At 43.3% G+C, this 26,282-nt stretch overlaps 1 protein-coding gene across 4 annotated transcripts in view; it reads left to right on the forward strand.

The window, feature by feature from the left end:
* Positions 1-23,754: 23,754 nt before the first annotated feature.
* Positions 23,755-26,282, forward strand: part of DAPK1 (death associated protein kinase 1) — a 165,912-nt gene continuing 163,384 nt past the window's right edge. The window contains exons 1-2 of one of the 4 annotated variants that reach the window (XM_060235449.1): positions 23,755-23,940; positions 24,936-25,114. In XM_060235449.1, coding sequence (XP_060091432.1) covers positions 25,053-25,114 — 62 coding nt within the window. In that variant the 5' untranslated portion in view covers positions 23,755-23,940; positions 24,936-25,052. Of the gene's footprint in view, positions 23,971-24,005; positions 24,503-24,935; positions 25,115-26,282 lie in introns of those variants that run through there. The other 3 variants (XM_060235445.1, XM_060235446.1, XM_060235447.1) reach the window with 3 other exon arrangements.

The raw sequence follows: 26,282 nt of genomic DNA on the forward strand, positions 1-26,282 counted from the left end.
GGCTCTGAGTGGCTTGGTTTGGAGACGGATTTAAAGAAACAAATGCCTTCTCCAAGCTGGCTGATGGGGTGGTGGGGGTTTTGAGAGCTGTACAATAGTTGCGAAAGAACCATCTGTTGCTCCTGAGTCACGGTTTGGCCACCCCTGTTCCAGGTGGTACCTGGAGGTTGCTGGATTTTACAACTGATCTCCAGGTGACGGAGGTCAGTTCACCTGGAGAAAATATCTGCTTTGGAAGATGGACCCTGTGGCATTATACCCTTCTGAGCATGGGTGCAGAACAGGGTTGCCAACCCCCAGGTGATGGCTGGAAACCTGCTGGGATTACAATGAATCTCCAGGGGATAAGAGATCAGTTTTCCTGGAGAAGATGGCTGCTTTGGAAGGTGTACTTTGGAGTCATATCTCATTGAAGCTCCTCCTCGCCCCCAAACTCAGGATTCTTCCCCCAAATCTCCAGGTATTTCCCAACCCAAACCTGGCAACCCTAACTCAGAGAGACAACAGGGCACTCCAACCTTTTTGAGCTCATGGGCACCTTTGGAATTCTGACATGTGGAGTGGGTGCAACCACAATGCAACCCCCAAGCACAACACAGAGGAAAATTCTTTGCAGGTGTTGCTGCAGTTTTGGGGAAGGGGTTAGATGGGACCCACTAGGGCAGGGGTGGCCAAACTTGCTTAACGTAAGAGCCACATAGAATAAATGTCAGATGTGTGAGAGCCACCAGACATGAATGTCAGATGTCTGAGAGAAGGAAGGAAGGAAAATAGATGGTGGGAGGGAGCAGGGAGGAAGAGGTGGAAAGAAAGCAACTTGAACTTTAAATGCATTCTCCAAACCGGCTTGGCTTGAAGAAGTGGTTTAAAGAGACAAACAATGTGAGTGAAAGAGTCACATGTGGCTCCCAAGCCACAGTTTGGCCACCCCTGCACTAGAGAGATGGGTATGGCAGCTTCACATTTTCATGTGGCCAAGACCTGGTTGCGTTTCATATTTCAAAACTGTTGTGTCACGGTCCAAGCAGAAGGGAAGAAGAGAGCATGGGTGTGTGGGGATGGAGAGTGGGTGGGGAGGGGAGATCAGGACCTTGAATCAAGCACATTTTTAAAAGGGATGTAGGTTTATTACAGGAAATGTTGGATCCCACTAATCTGGCAGAAACAGCGGCCAGGATCGCCTCTAGTTTAGGAGTGGAAAGGGAGGAACTCCAGGCTTCCTTGTTTTCAAATACGATACTTCTGATAGCAGTACCTTAGGCTTCTTTCAAGCTACAGGGACCATAAGACAAATTGTTGATAAGCTGTTTTTGAACTGTTGCACTGCTGTGTTTGTCCAGCCGCTGCTTAAAGACTGCCGGTGAGGGGGTTGATTGCACTGTTGAACAACTCTTACTGTTAAAAAGTTTTTCCTATGCCAGTCCTCTCCTCTGCTGCCAGCAGGAACAGCTCCCTGCCCTCCTCTAAGTGGCAGCCCTTCTAATACTTCAAAAGAGCAAACATGTCTCTCCCCACAACCTCCTCTTCTCCAGACTGAATATCCCCAAGTCCCTTAGCCTTTCCTCATTGGGCTTGCTATCCATGGTTACTCAGAAGCAATCTACAGTGAGCACTGTGGCACCTACTCTCTACACATGCACAGGATTGCAGTTTTAGTTTAAATAAAGAAGATATTGGATTTATATCCTGCCCTTCACTCTGAATCTCAGGGTCTCAGAGCAGCTCACAATCTCCTTTATTTTCCTCCCCCACAACAGACACTCTGTGTGGTAGGTGGGACTGAGAGAAGCTCTCCTAGAAGCTGCCCTTTCAAGGACAGCTCTGTGATAGCTACAGTTCACCGAAGGCCATTCCAGCAGCTGAAAGTGGAGGAGTGGGGAATCAAACCCAGTTCTCCCAGATAAGAGTCTACACACTTAACCTCTACACTAAACTGGCCCTCCTTTCTCACATCAGACTTTCTAGTTAATACAATTCAGACTATCCCTGAAGTTTCCAGGGGTAGCCGTGCTGGTCTATAGCAGAACAACTAGATTCAAGCCAAGGAGCACCTTAGAGACCAACGAGATTTGGGGGAGGGGGCACAAGCTTTCCAGCATTAGAGCTCCCTCGATTAGATAAAAGGAGCTTTGACTCTCAAAAATCTTGTTCTCTAAGGTGCTGCTGGACTCGGATTTAGCCATATAAATCAGTGGACTCCTTTCATCAACTTAATTTATTAACTAACATCATGCATCCCCTGCCTTCCTCCCCCAAAATGATACTGAAGTGGTTTGACACGCTCTCCTCTTCTCTTTTATCCTCACAACGAACCTATGAGACGGGTTAACTCAGAGTATATTACTGGTCCAAAGTTTCCCAGCAAGCTGCCAGGGCAGTGGGCATATGAATCAGGATCTCCCAGATTTGATTTGGGCACCCTAACCACCAGCTCCTATTAAACACATTGTATTTTAATGTATTCTTTTTTCCTAATGGCAAACCAGAATGATGTTTATAATGTACGTTATATGTTCGAAAGTAAATTAGGTGGACAGAAACACCTCTGGGAAAGGCATGTTCTCAGTTTAACCCAGACTTGCAAGAACAGAGCAATGAACAGCCTCCATTTATTGCCTTATGATACTCTCACCATCATTCTCCCATTCTGACATGTTACTATTTTGTTGGTTTCCTAAGCAAATGCTATCCAGACCAAACGTTCTTTCAGTTTGTTAATTTCACTATGAATTGTTTTTTTCTAAACTAAAACCTCAGTATTCAAGTTAAATTGCCATGTTGGCACTTTACGATAAATAAGTGGGTTTTGAGTTGCAGTTTGGGCACTTGGTCTTTAAAAGGTTCGCCATCACTGTGATAGCCAAATGGCTTTGAAGGTATAGCAGGAAAAAAAGAGGAAGGAACAATAAATGCTCTTTGGTAAGATTAATCACCATGGAAGGAAGAAGAGATACAGTTTGAGACTATAGTTTAGTCTAGTGAAAGTGTTCTTTCCTATAGTTAAAGATGGAAGCTTGTGATGTCAATACTTAAAGTTTTTATTGGAATCAATATTTCATTTCTGAAAAGGCATCAGTCACTTAATATAACAAAGTCTTATACTATGAAAGGCATTTTTAAAAGCACCATAATCAGGATAAAGTTTTGTTCATGCTGATTGAGACAGGTACCTCAAAAAAAAACATGCCACATTGAAACATTTCATTGCACAATAACTAGTTAAGGACCTGTCAATATTCAAGTTTATATGCTTCTATTCTATCCCTTCCGCCTGTTGTGTCGCTGTTCATGGCATTGGCTGGTCTGCTCTGATATCAAGACAGTCTGTTGCGTGATTCTAAATTTGCAAGACTCATCAGCAGGGCCTTTTCTATAGAACTCATTTGCATATTAGGCCACACCCCTGATATCACCAGAAGTGACATTGCCTGTTCAGTAGGTTACTTTCTGCATAGAACAGTACAGAATAGTACAGTGTCATCAGCTGCATTTCATGGATGTGTGTTCTCACACAGCCCAATGAGAGACCTTGTCCTCCCCCCGCCCAAAAATACAGCCAGAGAGAGAAAGACAAGTGCAGCAGTGCAGGCAGTGGCAGGTCCAGCTGTTCCCAGGAGGGGATGCTTGTGGGCAGCTCCACATCTTTCACTTACTTTGCAAGAGAAGGAGGAGGAGGAGGAGAAGAAGAAGAAGATTGGATTTTTATACTGCCCTTCACTCTGAATCTTAGAGCTGTCACAATCTCCTTTACCTTCCCCACTCCCCACTACAAATACCCTGTGTTGTAGGTGGGTCTGAGAGAGCTCTCACAGAAGCTGCCCTTTCAAGGACAACTGTTGGGAGAGATATGCTGAGCAAGATATGCAGCTACAAGTGAAGGAGTGGGGAATCAAACCCTGTTCTCCCAGATAAGAGTCCATGCACTTAACAACTACACCAAACTTAGGGCCGGCTCACCCGCTAGACAAACTGGGTGGTTGCCTAGGGCGCCAGGAGCCAGGGTAAATTGAGCTGAATTGGGCTTCCCCCCACCCAAGACAACCGTCTAATTTGCCTCCCTCCCCCCACTGTCTCCAGCTCCTTCCCACCTGCCACACTCCCGCCTGCCCCCCAGAAGCTTGCCCTGCCGCCACCCGCCCCCAAAGCTTGCCCTGCCCTACCGCTACCAGCTCCCTCTTCCCCCCCCAGAAACTCACCCTGCTGCTGCCCACCCCCGAAGCTTGCCCAGCCCTACCGCTGCCGGCTCCCTCCCTCCCCCCCTCCTTCCTTCCTTGCCCTGCTACCGCAGTCAGCTCCCACCACCCAGAGAAACTCACTGCAAGGAAACCAGGCCATACTGGCTTCGAGGTCTATGCTTGTTTTGAACAGACCTCTGGAGGAAGTTTCTTCCCCCTCCTTTCCAGAAAAGAGGGGGGAGAAACTTCCTCCAGAGGTGTGTTCAAAACAAGCACAGACCTTGAAGCTGGTATGGCTCAGTGTCCTCACAGCAAGGAGGGAGGGTGCCGAGCAGAGCGTGGGGGGCACCTGCCTCGGGGCTGGCAGGCACAGGAACTCAGAGGTGGGCAGAGCTGTGCTGCCTGCTTAGGGCGCCAGAAGGGCTCAGGCCGAGCCTAACCAAACTGGAGGCTGGAGGCGGCAGAGAGGACGGAGTGCACAGTCTGGGAGTGTGTGGCTGCCTAGTTCCTTCCCTTTTCTGGAGACCCTTTTTTGAGCCAGAGCCCTGGCCAAGCCAGCTGGAACTACGTTCCTGCTCAAAAAAGCCCTGCTCATCAGACAGCTTGATGAAGGCCCTTGATGCCATGGACCCTGTCATAACCACTGCCTATTTTGATATCACCTCCTCTGATATCACCAAGGGCTTTGCAAACTTAGCTACACTACTGATGAAACAAATAATTTTTTAAAAAAAATATTTCATTCAGGGATTCATACGAAACTTTGGATTGAATTAAACACCAACTGAATGTATTTATGACATGGGCTTTTAAATTTTATTTTGTAGATTCAGGTCAGCTGAACTGTTTAAAAGTCTTTTGTAAGAAACACATATGCTACCTATAAAATGAAAACTGTAAGCATATGATAGTTTGACTATACAGTTTCGTGGCTTTTGCATAAGGGAGTCAGGTTATCCCCAGAGATTCCGCAGGGTTCTTCCTGCCCATCACTAGATGTAATTGATACATTAATTCTGAGCAACTTCTTGTGCTTGCTTTAATCACATCCCATTGACTTTATAGTGATGCACACACTTATAAAACTAGCTGAATCAGATCTCTCTGATGAGGCACTGCAGACAAAACAAATTAACAGTTATTAAGAAGCTGACCTAACTAACATAAAAACTGTGTCGTAATAGATGATTTTAACTACCATATTTTTCGGTCCATAAGGCGCTTCGGACCATAGTACGCACCTTCCTCCTGGGGAGTGATCCGCTGCATCCGTCTCCGATCCCGGCGCTTCCCCCGCGCCTGCCTGGCTCCAGCTCTGCTTCCAGCAAGCACTGGGATTGCTCCACGCTGCCCCCACCGCAAACCCAGCGCTTCGCGAGCACCGGCCGCGGAGGGGGCAGCGTGCTTCCTCCGGGCCTGTCTGCCTGGCTCCGGCTCTGACACTTACAGCAAGCGCCAGGATAGCTCCCTCCACCCTCCAATCCCGGCGCTTGCTGTAAGCGTCAGAGCTGGAGCCAGGCAGACAGGCACGGAGGAAGCACACTGCCCCCTCCGCAGCCGGCACTCACAAAGCGCTGGGTTTGTGGTGGGGGCAGCATGGAGCAATCCCAGCGCTTGCTGGAAGCAGAGCTGGAGCCAGGCAGGCAGGCGCGAGGGAAGCGCCGGGATCAGAGGCAGAGGCAGCGGATTACCCCCCCCCCCGGAGGAAGGTACATTCTATCGTCCCTTCGCTCCATAAGACGCACACACTTCCCCCCCCCACACTTTTTTATGTGCATCTTATGGTCCGAAAAATACGGTACCTGCAGATTGATTGGGTGAATATGTGTTTTGGTCGAGTGAAAGAGACTGAGTTTCTTGATGCTCTCAATGACTGTACTATGGAGCAGATGGTCACAGAACCTACCAGGGGTGGGGTGATCCTGGACTTGGTCCTAAGTAATGCCCAAGACTTGGTGAGATATGTAAAAGTGATCGCACCGCTTGGGAGTAGTGACCATAACGTTATTGATTTCACCATTCGTATAAATACAGAGTTGCCTCAAAAGACCGGCACAACCACGTTTTAACTTTAAAAGGGGTAAATTCTCTGAGATGAGGAGGCATGTGAAGAGGAAACTGAAAGAAAAGGTAAATACAGTCAAAACCCTTGGGGAAGCTTGGAGGCTATTTAAAACTACAATCCTAGAAACTCAGATAAAATATATACCACAAGTTAGGAAAAGCTCAAACAGGTATAAGAAAAGGCCTGCATGGTTAAACAAAGTAATAGAAGCTGTAAAAGGTAAGGAGGACTCCTTTAAGCGGTGGAAAGCTAGTCCAAGTGAGATTAATAAAAGGGAACACAGGCTGTGTCAAATCAAATGCAAGACTGTGATCAGGCAGGCAAAAAGGGACTATGAGGAGCATATTGCAAAAAACATAAAGACCAACATTAAAAATTTCTTCAAATATATTAGAAGCAGGATACCAGCCAGGGAGGCAGTGGGGCCCTTGGATGACCAAGAGGTAAAAGGATTACTGAAGGAAGATAAGGAAATGGCTGAGAAACTGAATGCATTTTTTGCCTCCGTATTCACTGTGGAAGATGAGAAGTGTTTGTCCGCTCCAGAACCACTAATTTTGGAAGGGGTGTTGAAAGACCTGAGTCAGATTGAGGTGACAAGAGAGGAGGTCCTACAACTGATAGCCAAATTAAAAACTAATAAGTCACCAGGTCCGGACAGCATACATCCAAGAGTTCTGAAAGAACTCAAAGTTGAACTTGTGGATCTCCTGACAAAAATATGTAATCTTCCATTGAAATCTGCCTCCATTCCTGAGGACTGGAAGGTAGCAAATGTCACCCTCATCTTTAAAAAGGGTTCCAGAGGAGTTCCGGGAAATTACAGGCCAGTCAGTCTGACTTCAATACTGGGAAAGTTGGTAGAAATCATTATCAAGAACAGAATAAGTAGGCACATTGATGAAAATGGGTTATTGAGGAAGACTCAGCATAGGTTCTGTAAGGGAAGATCTTGCCTCACTAACCTGTTGCATTTCTTTGAGGGGGTGAACAAACATGTGGACATAGGAGACCCAATAGATGTTGTTTACCTTGACTTCCAGAAAGCTTTTGATAGAGTTCCTCATCAAAGGCTCCTTAGAAAGCTCAAGAGTCATGAAGTAAAAGGACAGGTCCTCTTGTGGATCAAAAACGGGCTGATTAATAGGAAGCAGAGAATAGGAAGCAGAGAAGCAATGGGAAGTCTTTGCAGTGGAGGACATAAGCAGTGGTGTGCCGCAGGGCTCAGTACTGGGTCCCATGCTCTTTAACTTGTTCATAAATGATTTGGAGTTGGGAGTGAGCAGTGAAGTGGCCAAATTTGCAGATTACACTAAATTGTTCAGGGTGGTGAGAACCAGAGAGGATTGTGAGGCACTCCAAAGGGATCTCTTGAGGCTGGATGAGTGGGCGTCAACGTGGCAAATGAGGTTCAACGTAGCCAAGTGCAAGGTGATGCACATTGGGGCCAAAAATCCTAACTATAAATACAAGTTGATGGGGTGTGAACTGGAGGAGACTGACCAAGAGAGAGATATTGGGGTTATGGTAGATAACTCACTGAAAATGTTGAGACAGTGTGCGACTGCAATAAAAAAGGCCAACACTATGCTGGGAATTATTAGGAAGGGAACTGAAAACAAATCAGCCAGTATCATAACGCCCCTGTATAAATCTATGGTGCAGCCTCATTTGTAATATTCTAGTCACCACACCTCAAAAAAAGATATTATAGCATTGGAAAAAGTCCAGAAAAGGGCAACTAGAATGATTAAAGGGTTGGAACACTTTCCCTATGAAGAAAGTTTAAAACGCTTGGGGCTCTTTAGCTTGCAGAAACATCGACTGAGGGGTGACATGATAGAGGTTTACAAGATAATGCATGGGATGGAGAAAGTAGAGAAAGAAGTACTTTTCTCCCTTTCTCACAATACAAGAACTCGTGGGCATTCGATGAAATTGCTGAGCAGTCAGGTTAAAACGGATAAAAGGAAGTACTTCACCCAAAGGGTGATTAACATGTGGAATTCACTGCCACAGGAGGTGGCGGCAGCTACAAGCATAGACAGCTTCAAAAGGGGGTTAGATAAAAATATGGAGCATAGATCCATCAGTGGCTATTAGCCACAGTGTGTGTATATATATATGTGTGTGTGTGTGTGTATATATTTTGGCCACTGTGTGACACAGAGTGTTGGACTGGATGGGCCATTGGCCTGATCCAACATGGCTTCTCTTATGTTCTTATGTTAGAGCTTGCTTTGCCAGGCTCTCTCAGTCACACTTCAGTCTGGAAGTCAAGGTAAACAACCATTGGCTGAGGCTCCTCCCCTTTTTCATCCCCTGGGGAGGAAAAGAGGGGGAGGGAGGGAAAGAGCAAGAGCTTACTTTGTCCAGTTCCTTCAATCACATGGGAGAGATACACCTTTAATTTTTTTCCCAATTTAAATTTTATTGAATTTTTTAAACTTAACTGACATAACAAGCATAAGTGGTTTCATTCCAGGCATTACAAACAATTAGAGATCAACATATGTATCCATAAGCCAACATTCAAAGTTACAAGGGAAAGTTACATATTAATATATTGATGACTCCCATCTTTATCAAATTTACATTTTAGGTTTCCTGAATAATTAATGAAAAGCTAATGGTCTAATATCAGTATTTAAACTGCAGATAAGAGATAGAATAAACACATTTATATAATACTTATAAGAAATAGAATAAACTTATTGATGTAAACAACCATATAATATAATCTGATCAATTTGGTAAAACATTGTTGGGTTTAAGAAAACCAATAACTGGATCCCAATAGTATTCCATATAGTTAGTTTTCGATAGTAAATTGTCTCCTAAAAAGAATACATTTCAAGTAATTTGAGACATAATGAATGTTTCCCAAATTATATCATACCATGTTTCAAGTGTAAGTTTAGCTGAATCTTTCCTGCAAGAGGCAATGGTATGTCTGGCAGCTGCTAGTAACTGGGAAATAAAAGCACCTTTAAGACCAACAAAGTTTTATTCAAGGTATGAGCTTTTTGCAGAGAGAGACAGAAAGAGTTTTGTTGGGCTTGTTAATGCAGGGATCTCCTGGGTGTAACTAGGTTCCCCTCCTCTTTTTCACTGTATTCATGCCATCACAACCCAGTCTTTCTCAGTAGGAAAGCAATGTGAACTTTTTAGATGAGGAATAACAACAAGCCAGTGAGGTGGATTAGGCTTAGCGTGTGTGTCCAAAGTTCACCCAGCACATTTCCTTTGCAGACTGGGGATTTTTAGTTTAGACTTCCCAGATAGTAGGCTGATATTGATCACTATACATTGCTATCTCTCTTCTCTTGTACTGCTACAAAAGAGTTGCAGTTATTTCTCTGTGGAAACCTATAGTTCTGTTGACAAACACATGGCCCTCAGTGTGTATCATGGTGCTCTCACATGTTCTTGACCAGCACACAAAATGACTTATGTACAAAAGCTCACAATGCCCAGCCATTTCATGTTTCCTTTGGGGTCTTACGCTCAAAGCATTAACCATGAGATTTCTGTAATGAATGTCAAGAAGTCAAAAGGAGGTTTACAACTTACAGATACACATCAGAACAATATTTGAACAGCATACCCGAGATTGCTACAGCACAGACATTGTCTCCAGATTTTGATGCAGTAATTTAGAGGAAGAAGTGGCAGTTATCAGAGACTGTTTGTTTATTTCAATTTGTTAATTTCACTATTTTATCATTGGATTCTAAATTTGTACCACTTTGCATTCTTAAGCACTGCCCACCAGCTATAAGTAGCTCTCCTCACTGGATCCCATGCCATTGTCTGATGAAGTCTGCATGCAAACAAATTCTGAATAAAACTTTATTGGTCTTAAAGGTGCTACTGGACTCCTACTTCGTTAAATAAACAAAATATTGCAAGAGTGCTAATGTTTTAAGCATGTTTTATTGCATGTTTTAAAAAATCTTTGTGTTTGTCTGTGCCCTTTATAAGTCAGTATTGTCTACTCAGACTGGCAGCGGCTCTCCATGGTCTCAAGCGGAGGTTTTTCACACCTATTTGCCTGGACCCTTTTTTGGAGATGCCAGGGATTGAACCTGGGATCTTCTGCTTACCAAGCAGATGCTCTACCACTGAGCCACCGTCCCTCCCCTAATGGACTGACAATGGACTTCGGTTATGATATGCCTGATCAGTAATAGGAATTGAATATGTTTTCGTGGACATGTATTTTATCATTTGGTTTCAGATCATCACAAACAAATAATGTCAGTTTGAGAGCCTTGCATTTAAAATTAATGGGAACGGTTAATGAGTCACCCTATCCAGAATCCATTCTCTTAAGGACACGTAGCCTGTTCCCCTTGGTTAAAAGGTTTCTGCTTACATTCTGTATGAATTCTCAAAATGTTCTTTGCCTTAATTTGCTCCCTCATCCCCACCTATGTCTAATTGCAGATGCCACAGAAAGAAGCACTGACTATGCATGTGTGTGTGTGAGAAACCTGCCTGATATGTTGACCTTTGCTAACATACTTGAGATTAGATCCACTTGTAAGTCTAGTTAACCTTCCACCACTTATGCAAGATGAAGTTAACAGTCATTGTGCTTCTCCTAGGAGCACTAACCTTCCCTTGTTTGTCAGTAACTTTCTTTTTCTGTTCTCTGATCTCTGCATTAAAAGAGTTAATTTTCTGACTTTTGGACTCATCATAAGCAATAAAGGATAATGTAAATTAGTTGAAGTTGTACTATGACTAATAGAATAATGGGGGTGAATGCTCTCAAAGCATTCTATCTTAAGCATGTTCTCTGGGGTACAATCCCTCAGCCATTATTGCTATAGAACTTCTGTTTATTATTTTGGAATAATAATAATAATAATAAATTTTATTTGTATCCCGCCCTCCCCGCCTCGGCAGGCTCAGGGCGGCTAACAACATTTCTCAATAACATACAATATAATAAAACCTTTAAATTTAACAGTATAAAACAATATAAAATATTATTTAACAACATTAAAAACCAGTCTATACAATTAAATAGTTTAGTCTGACAGTGCTGATGATGTTTGACGCTAGTTCTGCCAGTTTATATACAGCGGTCTAGATCTTTAAGCCGCATTGGCGGATCCTTATTAACAGCCTTCTTCAGCAGTCTGGGTAAGCAAGTTTAAGCAACATCTCAGAGTCTTTCTACAACAGAGAATATGCAGTAAAACTGCCACTCAATTAAAGAAATGTTAGTTGATTAACAGCACAATCCTGGGAGCGGGGGCTGAAAATGTTCAAGGAGCTGACTGATCTGTACACTGCCATATCTCCAAAACAAACCAGCATAAGAGCCAGTTATGATGGCACAGACTGCCCCCCCCCCGAGCCTCTCTGTGGCTCTTGGGTGCCAATGGAGACCTGCAGCCACTGCTGTTGGTGCAACTGAGGTGTAGGCTCCTGTACCGGCATGGTTGTGGGTGGTTTCGGGGTGTGTGGCCAGAGTTAGTTGGCTCCCTGAGCCCTTTCAGCCTGGGAATGCACCTGAGTCAGATCCCTCATGATGTAGCAAGGGAGTCAGAATCCTTGCTGGGGCCCTTGAGTGACAACAGAGTGGCAGCAACTGCAGTCCTACCACAAGGGAGGGATGCTTTCTCCCAGGGCATGGAGAGGTTGTCACCATCTGTGATGACAGCTAGCAGGCATCTGAAGGGGCTGCTGATGTCACAAGAGACACTGGGGGCAGCCAGGAGTGCACCAAGAGAGGATGTACTAAAGCAACTGACAGGACTGCCCATTGAGAACAATGGGAGAAGCTTGAATTTCCACGGGACATACTGGCAGCCAGGAATGCCAAATGACTTCCATGTGTTCCATTACTTCACATGGACATAATGATGAATGCAAAATGGATTTCAATTGCTCCAGGAGAGGAAGGACTGTCATTCCACACCCAGATCACTCCAGCTCCATCAAGGAAGCAATTGGTGGGACTGTGGGTGGTGCTGCATGCCTCACCCCAAATGGAGCTCACCTCAGCAGCCTCCTCTCCTGCTCTGCCACTGGCAGGGGTGGGTGAGAGTATCTTCAGCAACATGGCTGGGCTGCTGGGAAATCTATCCACTGGGGAGCAACAGACACCCACAAATGTGTAACTTGGCAATGACAACCTCCCCTTTGGAGATCCTGAGCTTTGTGTGGCCATTGAGGCAGCAGCAGATATCTGTGGCGTGGGCAGCTCGAACCCATTCCCCACTATCCAGTGCCCATATCTGCTGACAAGAATTTGTTACTTTAAGGGAGTGGCGGGTGCTGCTGATAATGAGCATGGAACTCCTATGGCCCACCCCTCCCTGCCCTCTGCCTGAAATGGATGCTGGATTCTAGCCCATTGCCACATGGCCCCTGATTGGTTCTGATAGCCCTGTACATCATAGTGCCATCACCTCCACAGAACACCTCTACTGACTGCAGCAGCGCAGGTTTTCCAGATGCTTCCCCAGCTACATTCAGAAAATACTGCAAACTACTGAATTTATCTGCTGGCATCTGTGAAACTTATCCCCATACGGAATGGACTATCACGGCTGTAATAATGCAGTGGCTGGCCATTGTGGTACAGGTGCAGCACAGGATTGCTCTGCCCAAGTAAGAATTTAAATCAATTGATTGCTTACATCCATATAATTTTGCACACAAACCATTTTGCAAAAAAAAAAAAGAAAGAAAAGAAAAGGGGGGAAAAGCACTTTTTATTTTTTATGATATGTGCATATATTTTAGTAGACACCACTTTCAGAGAGGCAGCTGAAGAAATGAGGCAGAAGGAAGAAAGCCTCTTCTAAAATGTAGGTGAAATCTAGCATTTTCCCCCCATTGCCAGCCATATATGAAAGCAATTACCCAGTACATGCCAATGTAGCTTACCTCCCTAACAAGGGAAGGATAAAAGGAAATATAGCATCTACTGTTATATGGAGGACTCTGGCATGACCAGTAATTGCTGCACTTCTGAGTGATCCACAAATCCTGCTGCAAAAACATACTAAACAGATAGCTTTTTGACTGACTAGGAAGGAAAGAAGCACAGTCTTTCCAACTATATCACTCAATATCTCCACAGTCCATCTAGCAGGGAAAATCTCTATGGAAAGGCCATGGCCTCTTCCAGACAGGGATTCAGGTCCTGGTGAGAGAAGGGAATGCCCAGAAGTGCAGTATTTTGCTTGTCAAATGGTGCACAAGCAATAAAACAAGCAAACACAACACTGCACATTCACAAGAGACATTCCTGTTATCTTTCCAATTGCTTACTGGGAGAGGAGGCCCATATGGAAATTCACACATTTCAGCCAGCATCAAGTCAAATTGCAGCAAACACTTCCAGAGACAGTTAACAGAAAAGAGGAGGATGCTTTTGATAAACTAGGACTGGATGGAGGTTCTAAGAGAAAATTATACCAAAAAAGAAAAAGAAAGAACGATTAATTTCTTTACAAATTAATAATAGTCAGTGACAATTTGAGAAGGCATATTAACAGCCTCATGCATATATTTCACAGAAAGGTATCATGCTATAGAGAGAAGCACTGTAGGTCACAGGAAAACTAATCTTCATGTTGATTAATCAATGGAAAATACTTAAAACTATTTTACCAGTACAGTTCAGAGAAGGCAGAGTTACACATTACAAAAACATAGCAGCCTGCACAGAGTTCTTCCTTCATTCTTAATAATATCTAGTTCAATTTGCCCTATGTCCTAACATCATTTTGATAAACATCGTCCATCTCCTGCCAGTGGCAGCCATTGATGTAGAGGGGATGGAAAAACACACATAATAACACCATCAGAACAGCAAAGCAATTTCCAGACATCTTAAACACATCCAATTAATTCTGTGGGAAGAGGGAGGGAGCAGGATAATGGTGACAACCTCTGCCCCTAATATGTCCATAGTGTACACATATAGGGGTCTCTGTGTGTGATTGTTTCCCTTTTCTCGTTCATTATATAATGCAGAAGATCTGGAAAAGGCTAGAGTAAGATCAAAATGCCACATGTAATGCTTAGCACAGGAAGATTTAAATAGAACTGCAAAACAACCTTCCTGCGTAACCTTCTGTCAGTTCAGAAACACCATACAAGGACATTTAAAGCTGCCCATTTCTCGCACATGTGGTGATACATTTTGAAGATTACCAACAAAGAGCTGAAAAGTTCTTTAAGTGGCAATGTGAATTCAGCTTAAACTGAGTCACACAACAAAGGCTTACTGGTTGTGGAGACCACCCATGTTCTTTGTAATATGTAGTTCCACTCTCATCCAAGAGCCTCCAGTAAAAATGCTCACATTCTTGACAAAAATATAAGGAACTAACCATTTTCCCACTGGTCAATAATCAAGAAGATTTAGTACTAAAATAGTAGATGTTGTTGTTTTGTTGGCTAATAACAAAACCATGAAGGCAATTGGAATAGAAAGCCAAAATTTATGAATTTGTTGGCCTACTATTTGTATGTAAAGATGGCTGTGTAAATTGTGCATAAGTGATACTGAAGAGGGCTGTAAATCATTTGCCTAGTTGAGATAATGGGATCTTTATCTCAGTAGATCACCCCAGGAAACATAAAGGCTTTCAGCCAGATTGAATTCCCTGCAATTAATAAAAGTCATTGTAATGAACCAAACACAATTTTAGTGTGGTCAGTAACAGAAGACGGCATAGTGTTGCAATGGTGGGAGAAGCAGCACCTGCTGACATGATCCCTTCTATGCAACTTTCACAGTGTTATGACTTTTTTCTCCTCCGAAGACACAAAAACACTTTCCAGTGCAAACCTGTTTTGCACATGTGTAGTTTCACTGATGTGAAGACACTAAATTGCTGACAGGGCAAGATTTGAGTTCTTTGGCAGCATTATTATATAGCATTTTAATTTACACAGTTCTTTGTCATTTTTATCACAGTTATCCTCAAAACAAGAAGTAGTCTAAGAGAATCAAGTTTGGAGAAGCCTGGGCCTAAATTCTCATTCAGCCTTTATCAACTAGCTTTGAATCTACATCTCAGGATTGCTGTGGATATAAAATAATTAAGGAAAGCCATGTACTACTTGGACTGTGTACTCAAGCTCCTTCAAAGAAGGATGAGAGAAAAGTGTGCTAAATATATCCAAATAATTTAAAAACAGCAGGTCTCAAACTATAGTTTTACCTGGGCAAACCACTAGGACCTATTTAACAGAAGTTAAGCATCTTAGGCAGCAGCAGAGCACAGAAGATCATACATTAAGAAGCAAAGCTTCTAGGTCAGGCCTTGTCTCTGATTTAAACAACACATGAACTCTATTTCAACTTTGGCCCCTTCTTGATCTCAAGGACATATCCATCTGAAGTGGAAGGAGAAAGGTCTGATATTCTACTGAGCTGCCACATCCAAAGCTTGACTCTTTGCCTGATTGAGGAAGCAACATGTTTGAGGATGTTGATGTTTGAGGAAGCAACACAACACAATGTCTCCTGCCAAACTGCTCCCATGGTTCAGTTGCCTGTTTGAAGAAGAAGAATTGCAGATTTATACCCCATCCTGCTCTCTGAATTAGAGACTCAGAGCGACTTACAATCTCCCATATCTTCCTCCCTACAACAGACACCCTGTGAGGTGGGTGGGGCTGAGAGGGCTCTCACAGCAGCTGCCCTTTCAAGGACAACCTCTGCCAGAGCTATGGATAACCCAAGGCCATTCCAGCAGGTGCAAATGGAGGAGTGGGGAATCAAACCCGGTTCTCCCAGATAAGAGTCCACACACTTAACCACTACACCAAACTGGCTCTCCCTGAAGGGCTGTCACTTAAAGGAGGGTGGGGAGCTGATCCTGTTGGCACCAGAGGATAAGACTTGCAATAATGGGTTTAAATTAAGAGCAGGAAGGCACCAGCTGGATACTAGGAAAAACTTTTTTACAGTAAGAAGTGACTGAACAAACAGTTGTCAGGGATGCTCTAGCATTGAGCAGGGGTTGGACTAGATGGTCTGTATGACCCCTTCCAACCTTGTGATTCTATTACTTTATATACTATGGAATGCAACCAGAATGAACAGAAAGGTTAGGCAAGACGATAATTGAAGTAGAAACTACCCCTATGATATGCTTCTGGAGAAAGCAACAGTTAAAATTTCAGTTTGGAACCTGACAATCTACACAGTGAGCTTATGGTGAACTTGGCAAAACTACACAGTGAACCTAAGGTGAACAGAAGATGGAATCTTGACAATGTCCCCAAGTTCAGGATCTAAACTTCTGCACAGCAATTCTCACAGTAATTCATTTGTGTGGGAGAAAATAAAAGTATGCACTTAAGGGACTTTAGTGGTGTAAGGACTCATCCACTGCCCTGGTGATTCCAAAGAGGGGAGAGACAGAGCACCCCTCACCCTGCAAAAAAATGTGTCTATGCATACTGTGTTCTTAAATACAAACATGATCATCAGTCAAGCTTGCCTGGCTCAACTCCCTTGATGACATGCAAGATGACCTCCTGATCAGATCACTTAAATGATTGTTGCTGGAGTTTGTCTTGAGCAGTTTTGTCCTTACTTGTTTTATAGGTCCTGGTCACTGCACCCTGTAAAAGCCACTTTAGTTTCTCAAGACACATATCTCCCTGAGTCATGACAGGGTCTTTAAAGTTAGGTTCTTGTAAAGCAAGAATGATTGTGGTTCACAATAGGATACATAATTCAAATAATCAATATTGGCTAGGTTGCATTGCCTGCTTTTTGTGCTTGTGCAGTCAGGCCATCTAGAAGTGATCCCAAAAATTGATTGTAGGATTAGCTGGGTTCATGGGTGGACACAGAAGGAACACAGAGACACTAATAGTAAATCTCAAATCAAAAATCTCAAAGTGCAATATTCTCTTTTAACTATATAAACTGGAGTCAATAGCAGATGAGTTGGGTGTGACTGTAATCATGAGAAAACAGCATAGTTGTGCAAACAAATATGTCCAGATTCATTTGGCCACATCTAAACAATTTGCTGAAGAATTGGCTCCCTGTCTGCAACTGGTGACCTATAGAATATGATGAGAGTCCCTGAAAATTAAGACAGCTGATCATCTCCAGAATCCCATTCTTTCTGCTTTGTTTTACTCTGGGTTCATGTTAGTCTGATGGAATGTTGGAAGAATGTGACAAGGATAATGATTATTGGCTGTTTTGGATACAAATCAGGGGACCCGCAAGGACGTCCAGGGGGGCATTTTATCCCCCCCCCACACTATTTCTTCTTTTCCTTCCCCAAAAGCCCCAACTGTTCTTTTCCTTGTCTTGCTTCCTTCTCACCCACCAGCCAGCCTACCTTTATCTGTCCCCTTGTCTTTAGTTTTCCCTCTTTTCCTCCACTGGCAGCCTCTACCCTGGCTCAGTTGCATACTGGGGAACCTGTAAGAACTTCCAAGATCCTGAAAGCTGTTACTGGCCAGGAAGATTTCACACAATATAATTATCTGTGTGTTACTGCATACACTTTGAAAATGTCCAGGATTAGCTGAGTAAGTGTAACAAATAGGGTTCCAAGTCTCCAGGTGGGGCCTAGAAATCTTCCGCTTTTACAACTGATCTCCAGGTGGCAGGGATCAGCTCCCCTGGAGAAAATAATGCAATAGCACAGGTACCGATGTAATAAATACAATATATCCTTCAAAACCTCACCGACTGAATTATGACTCACACACAAAAAGTATGTAAGCAAACATTTAGTGCACAGTTTATAATGTCAATACAGCAAAATAATAGAATGAACACCCACACGACGCTCCCCCAGACTGTTTTCTAAAGTCATGTCTCAAAGGCACTGCCTTCAGCTGCTTCTTGCAGTTCAGAATCTGACTGGAGACAGGAGGGCGTCGTTCTGCACAACTTCTCACAAAGAGAACAAAAGATCGTATTTCCTGGATTTCCTACGGTTTCATTGGTTTTACCCTTCGTCAGTCTTCTCTCAATGCTGTTTTAACTGGAGCCACAGTACAAAGAATTCAATCACGGATCAACGCGTACATGTTCAAGTCTCTGCTACTGTTGATCCATGATTGAATTCTTTGTACTGTGGTTCCAGTTAAAACAGCATTGAGAGAAGACTGACGAAGGGTAAAATCAAGGAAACTGTAGGAAATCCAGGAAATATGGTCTTTTGATCTCTTTGTGAGAAGCTGTGCAGAACGACGACCCCTTGTCTCCACCCAGATTCTGAACTGCAAGAAGCGGCTGAAGGCAGTGCCTCTGAGACATGACTTTAGAAAACAGTCTGGGGGAGCGTTGTGTGGGTGTTCGTTCTATTATTTTGCTGTGTGGACTTATTATAAACTGTGCACTAAATGTTTGTTTAGATACTTTTTGTGTGTGAGTGATAATTCACTGGAGAAAATGGCTGCTTTGAACGGTGGACTCTATGTCATTGTACAATGCTGAGGCCCCTCCCTTCCCCAAACCCCATCCTCTCTCAGATCCACCCCCAAAGTCTCCAGGTATTTTCCAAGACAGACCTGGCAACAAAAGCATTACTTGACTTGGCCCTAGTAAGATGACTTTAAGTCTAAAAGATGAAGGACTGTCATGTGATGCAGAATTAACAAAGCATCCTAAACAGAATTATACCCTTCAGAGCCCACTGAAGTCAGGTGTGGGTGTCATGAGCTCAGCTTTTCAACTGGAATAATTATCGGTTCCTGTGCACAGCACTGCTGCCTGCCGTTGCAACTTCCTAATATTTCTGTTCCAACTGCTTATGGTCTCCTATGGGCCAATTCTTCATATGGGAAGAGATTAATGTTTGCAGATCTATAGCTATTTGTATCAACTATTGATTGCTGGACAATGTATTAAATTTTCTAAGCATCAATATAGTGGAAATCAAGACTGATTCTGACAAACTGTCAAACAATAACAGCACATTTTTATTGGGAAAATAAATATTGCCACATAGTTCTGATATCTTGTCTAACTTTCCCCAGCAAATAGAAATATTTTAGGCAAACAAGATGATCCCTACAAACTAACAGGGCAAGCAATCTGTAAAAATATGTTCTAGCTGGTAAATTATATGGCTTTTGAATGATCATTTGTTTCCTGGATGTGAAACTTACTCTTCTAACCTTAGAGCTAACTTGCAGCTCTGAAATGGTCTTCTATCCTGATAATACACAGCTTCTTTGGCAAAACTTGATGTGCTTTCAGACATTCACTGGTCCCGTTAATAAGCTTTCATCTTACTACAATGCATAATATTTTAAGAATATTATCATTTAGTGAATATAGTTGCTTTAAAATAATTAAAAAGTGATACCCTACAACCCCTATGGCCTTTCAACTCAGTTTTACAGAATCACCTAATTGGGTCAGCTACAAAGATCTCAGTATTGAATTCACTCCTTGCTCTGGGACAAGATCCAGGCTCATGGCAGCAACCTTGAACAAGAACTCAAAGCAGCTCACAGACTTAAAAGAAAATTACAACAATTCCAAGTACTCTGTTGAAGCCCTCACTTAAGTCCAGGTAAAACCTGTCTAAGCAAAGAAAATAAGCAAATATTTCTCATGTTTCTGCAATGGACTCTGAATGAAATGCTATAATGAAGTTTGCTCAAAAAGCAGTTTGCCAACATCAGACTGTACAAAACCTTTCCCATTAATCAGATGGTTTACTTTCCAGGAGATCAAACCAGACATAAAAGTACCCATCCCTCTCAGAAGGGCTCAAGTGGATGTAATCATCATGGCCTGCAGATCTTGCATATGTTCTATCCATGGCACCTAAACCAGACCTGAATAGGTATTCTTGGCATGAATGTTGAACAGACCTGGTGCTGTTTTGCAAAATTAGACTTGAAAAAACTCTGCCAATTTAAACAGTGAGTTTGCTGGGGTGCTTGGCAAACAGTATACCTGTAGAATCCCAGATTTGTCTCTGGATCCAAAAGTGAATAATGAATATATGAATCTGTGAGGTTACTTTATACTAAGCTAGCCTGAAACTCATGCTTCACTACAGCATTTAACTGCCTTTAAATTTTTTAAATTGTTTTAGGTAGGAAGGGTGTTTTGTTTTTTGAAGATTTGTAAACTCAATCACCATACTGGCGGTTATAAGAAATGGCTATTTTTGTTTAGAGCTGACTTCCCGTTTTGGTCTGCACAATAGCCCTGTGAGGTAGGTTAGGTTGAAAGTCTGTGAGTGGTCTGAAATCACAGTGTGGACTAAAGCAGGAGGGAAGCAACCTCAGCAGGTTATAATGATACAGAGTCCAGCCTGCAAAGCAGCCATTTTTTACAAGGGAGCTGATCTCTGCCACTTGGAGAGCAGTTGTAATTCTGAATGATCTTCAGCCCTTACCTGGAGAGTGGCAACAGTGGTTCCCCAGGAGGAAGTGGCTGGTTTGGAGGGTGGAGTCTATGGCATTGTATCTGTCTGAGGTCCCACCCCTCCTCAAACTCCACCTTGTCCATGCTCCACCCCTCATATCTCATTATTCATTAAAACTGTGAAGTTAATGTCTTCTTTGATAGCCTGGAGTAAAAGGGAAGAGATGCAGATCTAAGGCAAACACCCGGAGGAGACATGTTCAGGAATGAATGGATTAGCCAGAAAGGGGACATTTCATTGATACAGTAGTATGACAGAAGCTGGGATAGGAAATCATATTTCAAACATAATACATTCCTACCAGAGAAGGTGGGCTAAGGAATGATCCTCTTATCTGCGTCCAAAGGCAGACAACTGGCAGTATCTTAATCATAACTTTTGAGACCTTGGGGCATTGGATAGTGATTTCCCAGCTGTTGTTCTATGGAGAAGGAAAGAGGAGGGGGGGGACTGTATGAAGGAATTTAAAGCAGTTTCAGCGCTGTTACTGAGCCTATATATCTAGGCAGGCACCTTCCATGCCAGGACTGGCTCTTCCGGGTCCAGGTGTTTGGGCTGGGCAATAATGAGTCAGTCAGAACGCTTGCTTTTATATATATAGATGAGGCCTTGCTCAGAACTGTCTGTTTTGACTGGCAGTGGTTCTCCATAGAATTAAAGGCTTTTCATAGTCTTGAACTGATTCCTGAGATCCTTTAACAGAAAAAAAATCCACAACTGAGCTGGGGACTTTTTGCTTGGAAAGCAAATGCTGTTCCATTGAGCTACATCTCTTCTCTATAAATTTCCCTCCACAATCAAAGCCAGGCATAGTCTACACTGGATATTTGCACAGGGTGTAATACTCGTGGTAATATTCCTTTTCCATCTTACCCTTAGTATAACTTCCTCTCACCAAGGTTAATGACCAACTGTGTGTCCTGCCAAAATGAGGTGTACCAAAGACTTAGCTACTCACTTCATGCTGCCAGGTCCCTATATTAGCCTTCTCCACTATCAGGTCACAGAGAAGTGATGTCTTTATTATTCAGCAGGCTGGCAATAACCCTCATTAAGGTTGTAGAGGAACTGGGAGGCATGGACTCCTGATTCCTAAGGATGGGGAAAAAGACTAGATAACGGCAGAGCTCTTACAGGGCTTCCTGCTCTTTTCTTCCAGCTATCATTCCTCCCATGCTCAAATAAACCCTGCATTATATGCATTAAATGTGCCTCTCAATATGGGATAATCAGGCATTTCATACCATTGTCAGTCAGGTAATCAGGGGTCTTTGTGGGCACAAATACAAACTTCCATAATTGTTGACCTCTCCTTTCCCTTCCATAGTCAGTTTATTTGATGAGACCTCATGGAGAAGTTAAAATATGCTCATCTGATCAGTGTCATATGTTCCTTTGGGGCTATAAATTCCATTTAAATGCAAAAGTTAACAAAATTAGAGCTGAGTTTCGAGGAAGGAAAGCATTTAGAAGTACTGCTGGATCAAAACTATAATCTGTATGTGACTCTCAATTGTTGGGTAGGAAAAAAGTCACTTTTGAGTTTTTCATCTTGATAATATAAAGTGAAATATAAAAAATATACTAATATTCCTGTAAAATTAGGAAAGCATTTTGATTTTCACAGTATTTCCGCTTGGTCTCCCTCCCTCAGGAGGGAGAAAGTTAGCCTATTATATAAACCAGCTGGTGCAGGAAGCTACATCTAATTCTAGTCAGTTCTCCTGATCTTGTTTTGGCAATTTTAGCCTTAGTACTGTCAATATGAAACAGGATCTGTATGCTGGATTTGTTTTACTCAACTTAAATAAGTATTTGCTTCAGAAGTCTTGTGATTATTCAACAAATATCTCACAGCAAATTGAAGTTCTGTATTTTTAGCAGTCCTGAAGATGAAAATACATAATTTCCTCACTGGTGCTGAACACAGTAGTCTATCTCCTAATGTTGATCACTCTCTGGAAATCCATTGTTCCAAAGTGTGCAACCAGGAAGAATTCATGGTGTTGGTTTTGCCCCCCAACAGCTAAGATCAGGATCCAACAAACCTTAGAGATCCCTCTCCCCCCTATACCTCCATGCTATCTCTTATCGCAGCCATTCTATCACCTTATGAACATATGAACATATTAAGCTGCCTTATACTGAATCAGACCCTTGGTCCATCAAAGTCAGTACTGTCTACTCAGACTGGCAGCGGCTCTCCAGGGTCTCAAGCTGAGGTTTTTCACGCCTACTTGCCTGGATCCTATTTAGTTGGAGGTGCCGGGGATTGAACCTGGGACCTTCTGCTTACCAAGCAGATACTCTACCACTGAGCCACAGTCCCTCCCAACCTTATCATGAAAAAGTTGTATAGTCTAAGAGCCAGGGCTTTTTTTGTAGAAAAAGCCCAGCAGGAATTCATTTGCCTATTAGGCCACACCCCTGATGTCACCATTGTTTCACACAGGTTTTTTTTTGCAGGAAAAGCCCAGCATAACTATTTGCATATTAGGCCACACCCCCTTACACCAAGCCAGCTGCAACTCCATTCCTGCTTTAAAAAAAAGCCCTGCTAGGAGCTAATATGCAAATATGCCTGTTCTATGTTCCCCCTCCCTATTCCTTTGCTTGTGGGCAACTATATCGTGTTACTTTACAATGTAAACTGCCTTGAATAGAATGGCAGAATATAAACATATCAGTCAACTATAAGGCAGCTCATCTCTTGCAAAGTTCACCTTGCTTATCCAGTTAGTTGCTACCCAAACAGAACTGGAGGTCAAGACGCTGAAATGGCAGAGAGGAAGAAGGCTTTTCAGGGCTGAAAATCAGAACCGGGTTTGTTCGCCAAAGCGCAGACCTTAGGTATTCTGAAGTACTTTCCCCTCTCTCCATTGATCAACCACAAGAAGGTCCAACAGTTTTACTGCTGATAGTTAAGCGACTGCTAGTCGAAACCGGCCCTGTAGTCATAGCTAACTGACCTGGAGAAGGAACCCGGTATGCTAAGCGTTATTACTGTTATATATTATGTATTATTATTACTACTTCTTCAGAGCAAGGAAACCCTCGCACAGGACTTGCGCGGCGTAGCCTTACACCTGTACGTCTGGATGCGCGCGCCTGTGGCACTTTCCCCCTTACCGTTTTCGCGGGCAGGTCATGAGAGAAGGAGGAGTGTGAATGCGGTTGCTTTCTCATTGGCCGGATGCCGGAGTCCCTCTCCCTTGTGCGACTCCGAAGAGCGAGGACGCCTGCGAGGGGAGAGGGGGAGAGTGTCGCCGCCTCCTAGTTCCTAGTGTGGCCGGTGAGTCGCAGCAAGCCAGTGGGCGCGTGGGTAAGTAAGCGGGTGGGGAGAAAAGGCGCTGGCCGCCTGGGAAGGGGGGCGGGTTTTCTTCCTCTCTCTGGCTTCCCCAACCCGCGGAGGGTTGCTGCGTAAAAGACAAACTCCTGGGTGCCCGTCCCCTCCCCCTGCAGCAGCTGCAGGAGAGCTCGGCGGAGGGGAGCGACGGAGTGGGGTTTCCTTCCCTTTCTCTCCCTCGGTTTGTTTAGCTGGGCTGCTTCCCTCCTTCGCCGGCAACGCTGCGGGAGGGAGGTGTATGCAAAAGGCCTGGTAAGAGAGCCGAGAAGAGGCTATCGCCAGGATAGCGGGGATGCCCCCACCTTGTTGCCTTTCGGTGTAAATGCGGCTCTGGGCGAGCAGGCAGGTTGTGGTTTGCCTTAGCAGCGACCGCTCCTCCTGTTAGCACGTCCTAGTTGACCGGGTAACGGAGGGGGAGTCGCTGAGGAATGTGGCGTCCGTGCGGCTCGGAGGCGCCTTCCTGAGGTGAAATGGTGGCTTATGGTGCCCCCACTGCTGCGGGGAAAAGGTGAGGCGTGCATTAGGAGGCAAAGCGTAGAGTTGTGAAGGTAGATCCCCCCCCCCCCTTCCAGCAGAGGCTCTGTTTGGGGGCGAAGCATTAGGTCTCTCAGATTCCTCTGTTTCCATTTTGCAGCTCTTGCGAAGGGAGGAGGAGGGGAAGTCTTTATGTACGTGAGGCAGGGGGAAAAACCCGTCTTCCATTTGTTGTGAGTCAGATTGCCAAGGCAAACCCAGGGCTTCTTGGAGAGCAAAGTTAACCAGTCAGTGGCCACGCAGGATTAGGGACTGATCTCCACAGTGATTCTGAATCCTTGGGTTATTATGACATTCCACAATTATTGTGGAGTGTCTGTTGTTGCAGTGTCCACATAACCACACCCCTCTTGCAAATACAGGCATTTTAATTAAGCAGCTATTTTTCTTTTTCCCTCTTTTTTCAGGGCTTGTAGCCATGCATAAAATGTTGGTGAATCCAACGTGGTGACTGTGGTGATGAGCTGAAAAGCAAAGGTGGTGCAGTCAATGTCAGGTTGTCTTTCTGAGGAGTGGCAGCTATCATGACTGTCTTCAGGCAAGAGAATCTGGATGATTACTATGAGATTGGAGAGGAACTCGGAAGGTACTTGTTGGAGGGAAAGCATTTGGTCTCTTCAGAAATCATTGTGCACAATAAGAGCTATACAGAAAGGGAGGTGGAAGAAATCCATATACTGCTGGAATGAAGGGGGAACAGGCTGTAATGGATTAAAATGTATTTGTATTTCAAATGGATACTCTCCAATGGCTGCTTCTATGCTACAGATGAAGTATTATATTTTTGCTGTCTTTTAGAGTCCATGTATCTTGAAGGAGTCAGTAGCTAGAACACATGCAAAGTAAGGCTAGCAAATAATACTGGCATAATTATTACTGTGGTAAGGAGGCCTCACCTCACATAAAAATGTACTCAGATAACATTAGCTTAAAAAGATTTTTCCAGGTTAATGCATTCATTGTATTAAATAAACAAGGTTAGTGGATTTAGGAATATAATTGACAGTTGAATGCCTGTTTCATATTCTGGGCAATCCATCATAAGACAGGTTTGCATGTGTGGTTGATTGTTGCTAAGTTCTGATAATAACCATACCAGATTGTTAGTTTACTTGGAGAAATTCAAACTGGCATGTATTATTAATAATCTATACATCCATATTGTGGTTTTATTATAAGAATGTCTGGGTCCAGATAATTTCTAGTATTTGTACTCAGTCAAATGAAGATCAGTTGCTTTCAAGGTATCAGAGTTCAATTATTCTGTTCCAGCAAAATGTCAGATCAGGAGATTTATAGTCATTAAACAGTGTAGGTTTAACACAGCTTCCATAAAGCCTGTTAGTTGAATAGAACAGAATGCTGTGTCTGTGCCACAGTTTTATGATGGTAAACCCAGACCACTGACTAGCAGTTATAGTTTGCTTTTGATTTTAAATCTCCCAGCTTAATTGCAAAATTAAGTATATATTCTGTGGGAGTGTTTGTGTACTTATATTATAGTTCAAATAATTATATTATTATCATCATCATCATTATTATTAAGCTACTAGATGAAATGTAGGCTTGTATTTTCTATTAAATTTTCCAGTGTGATATTTTACTATTTTTATTTTGTCTTTACAGCAGCCTGAAAAGGGAGGTTTTGTTGAAAGAAAGACATGATTGAAGCATAATTCAAAACATAGTTTAGAATTTAGGAGCACTCCTGAATATTTGCATGCACTTCTTGTTCTCTGCATTCTCTTCTTGGT

Source organism: Heteronotia binoei, chromosome 4 (assembly GCF_032191835.1).
Source record: "Heteronotia binoei isolate CCM8104 ecotype False Entrance Well chromosome 4, APGP_CSIRO_Hbin_v1, whole genome shotgun sequence".
Taxonomy (NCBI): domain Eukaryota; kingdom Metazoa; phylum Chordata; class Lepidosauria; order Squamata; family Gekkonidae; genus Heteronotia; species Heteronotia binoei.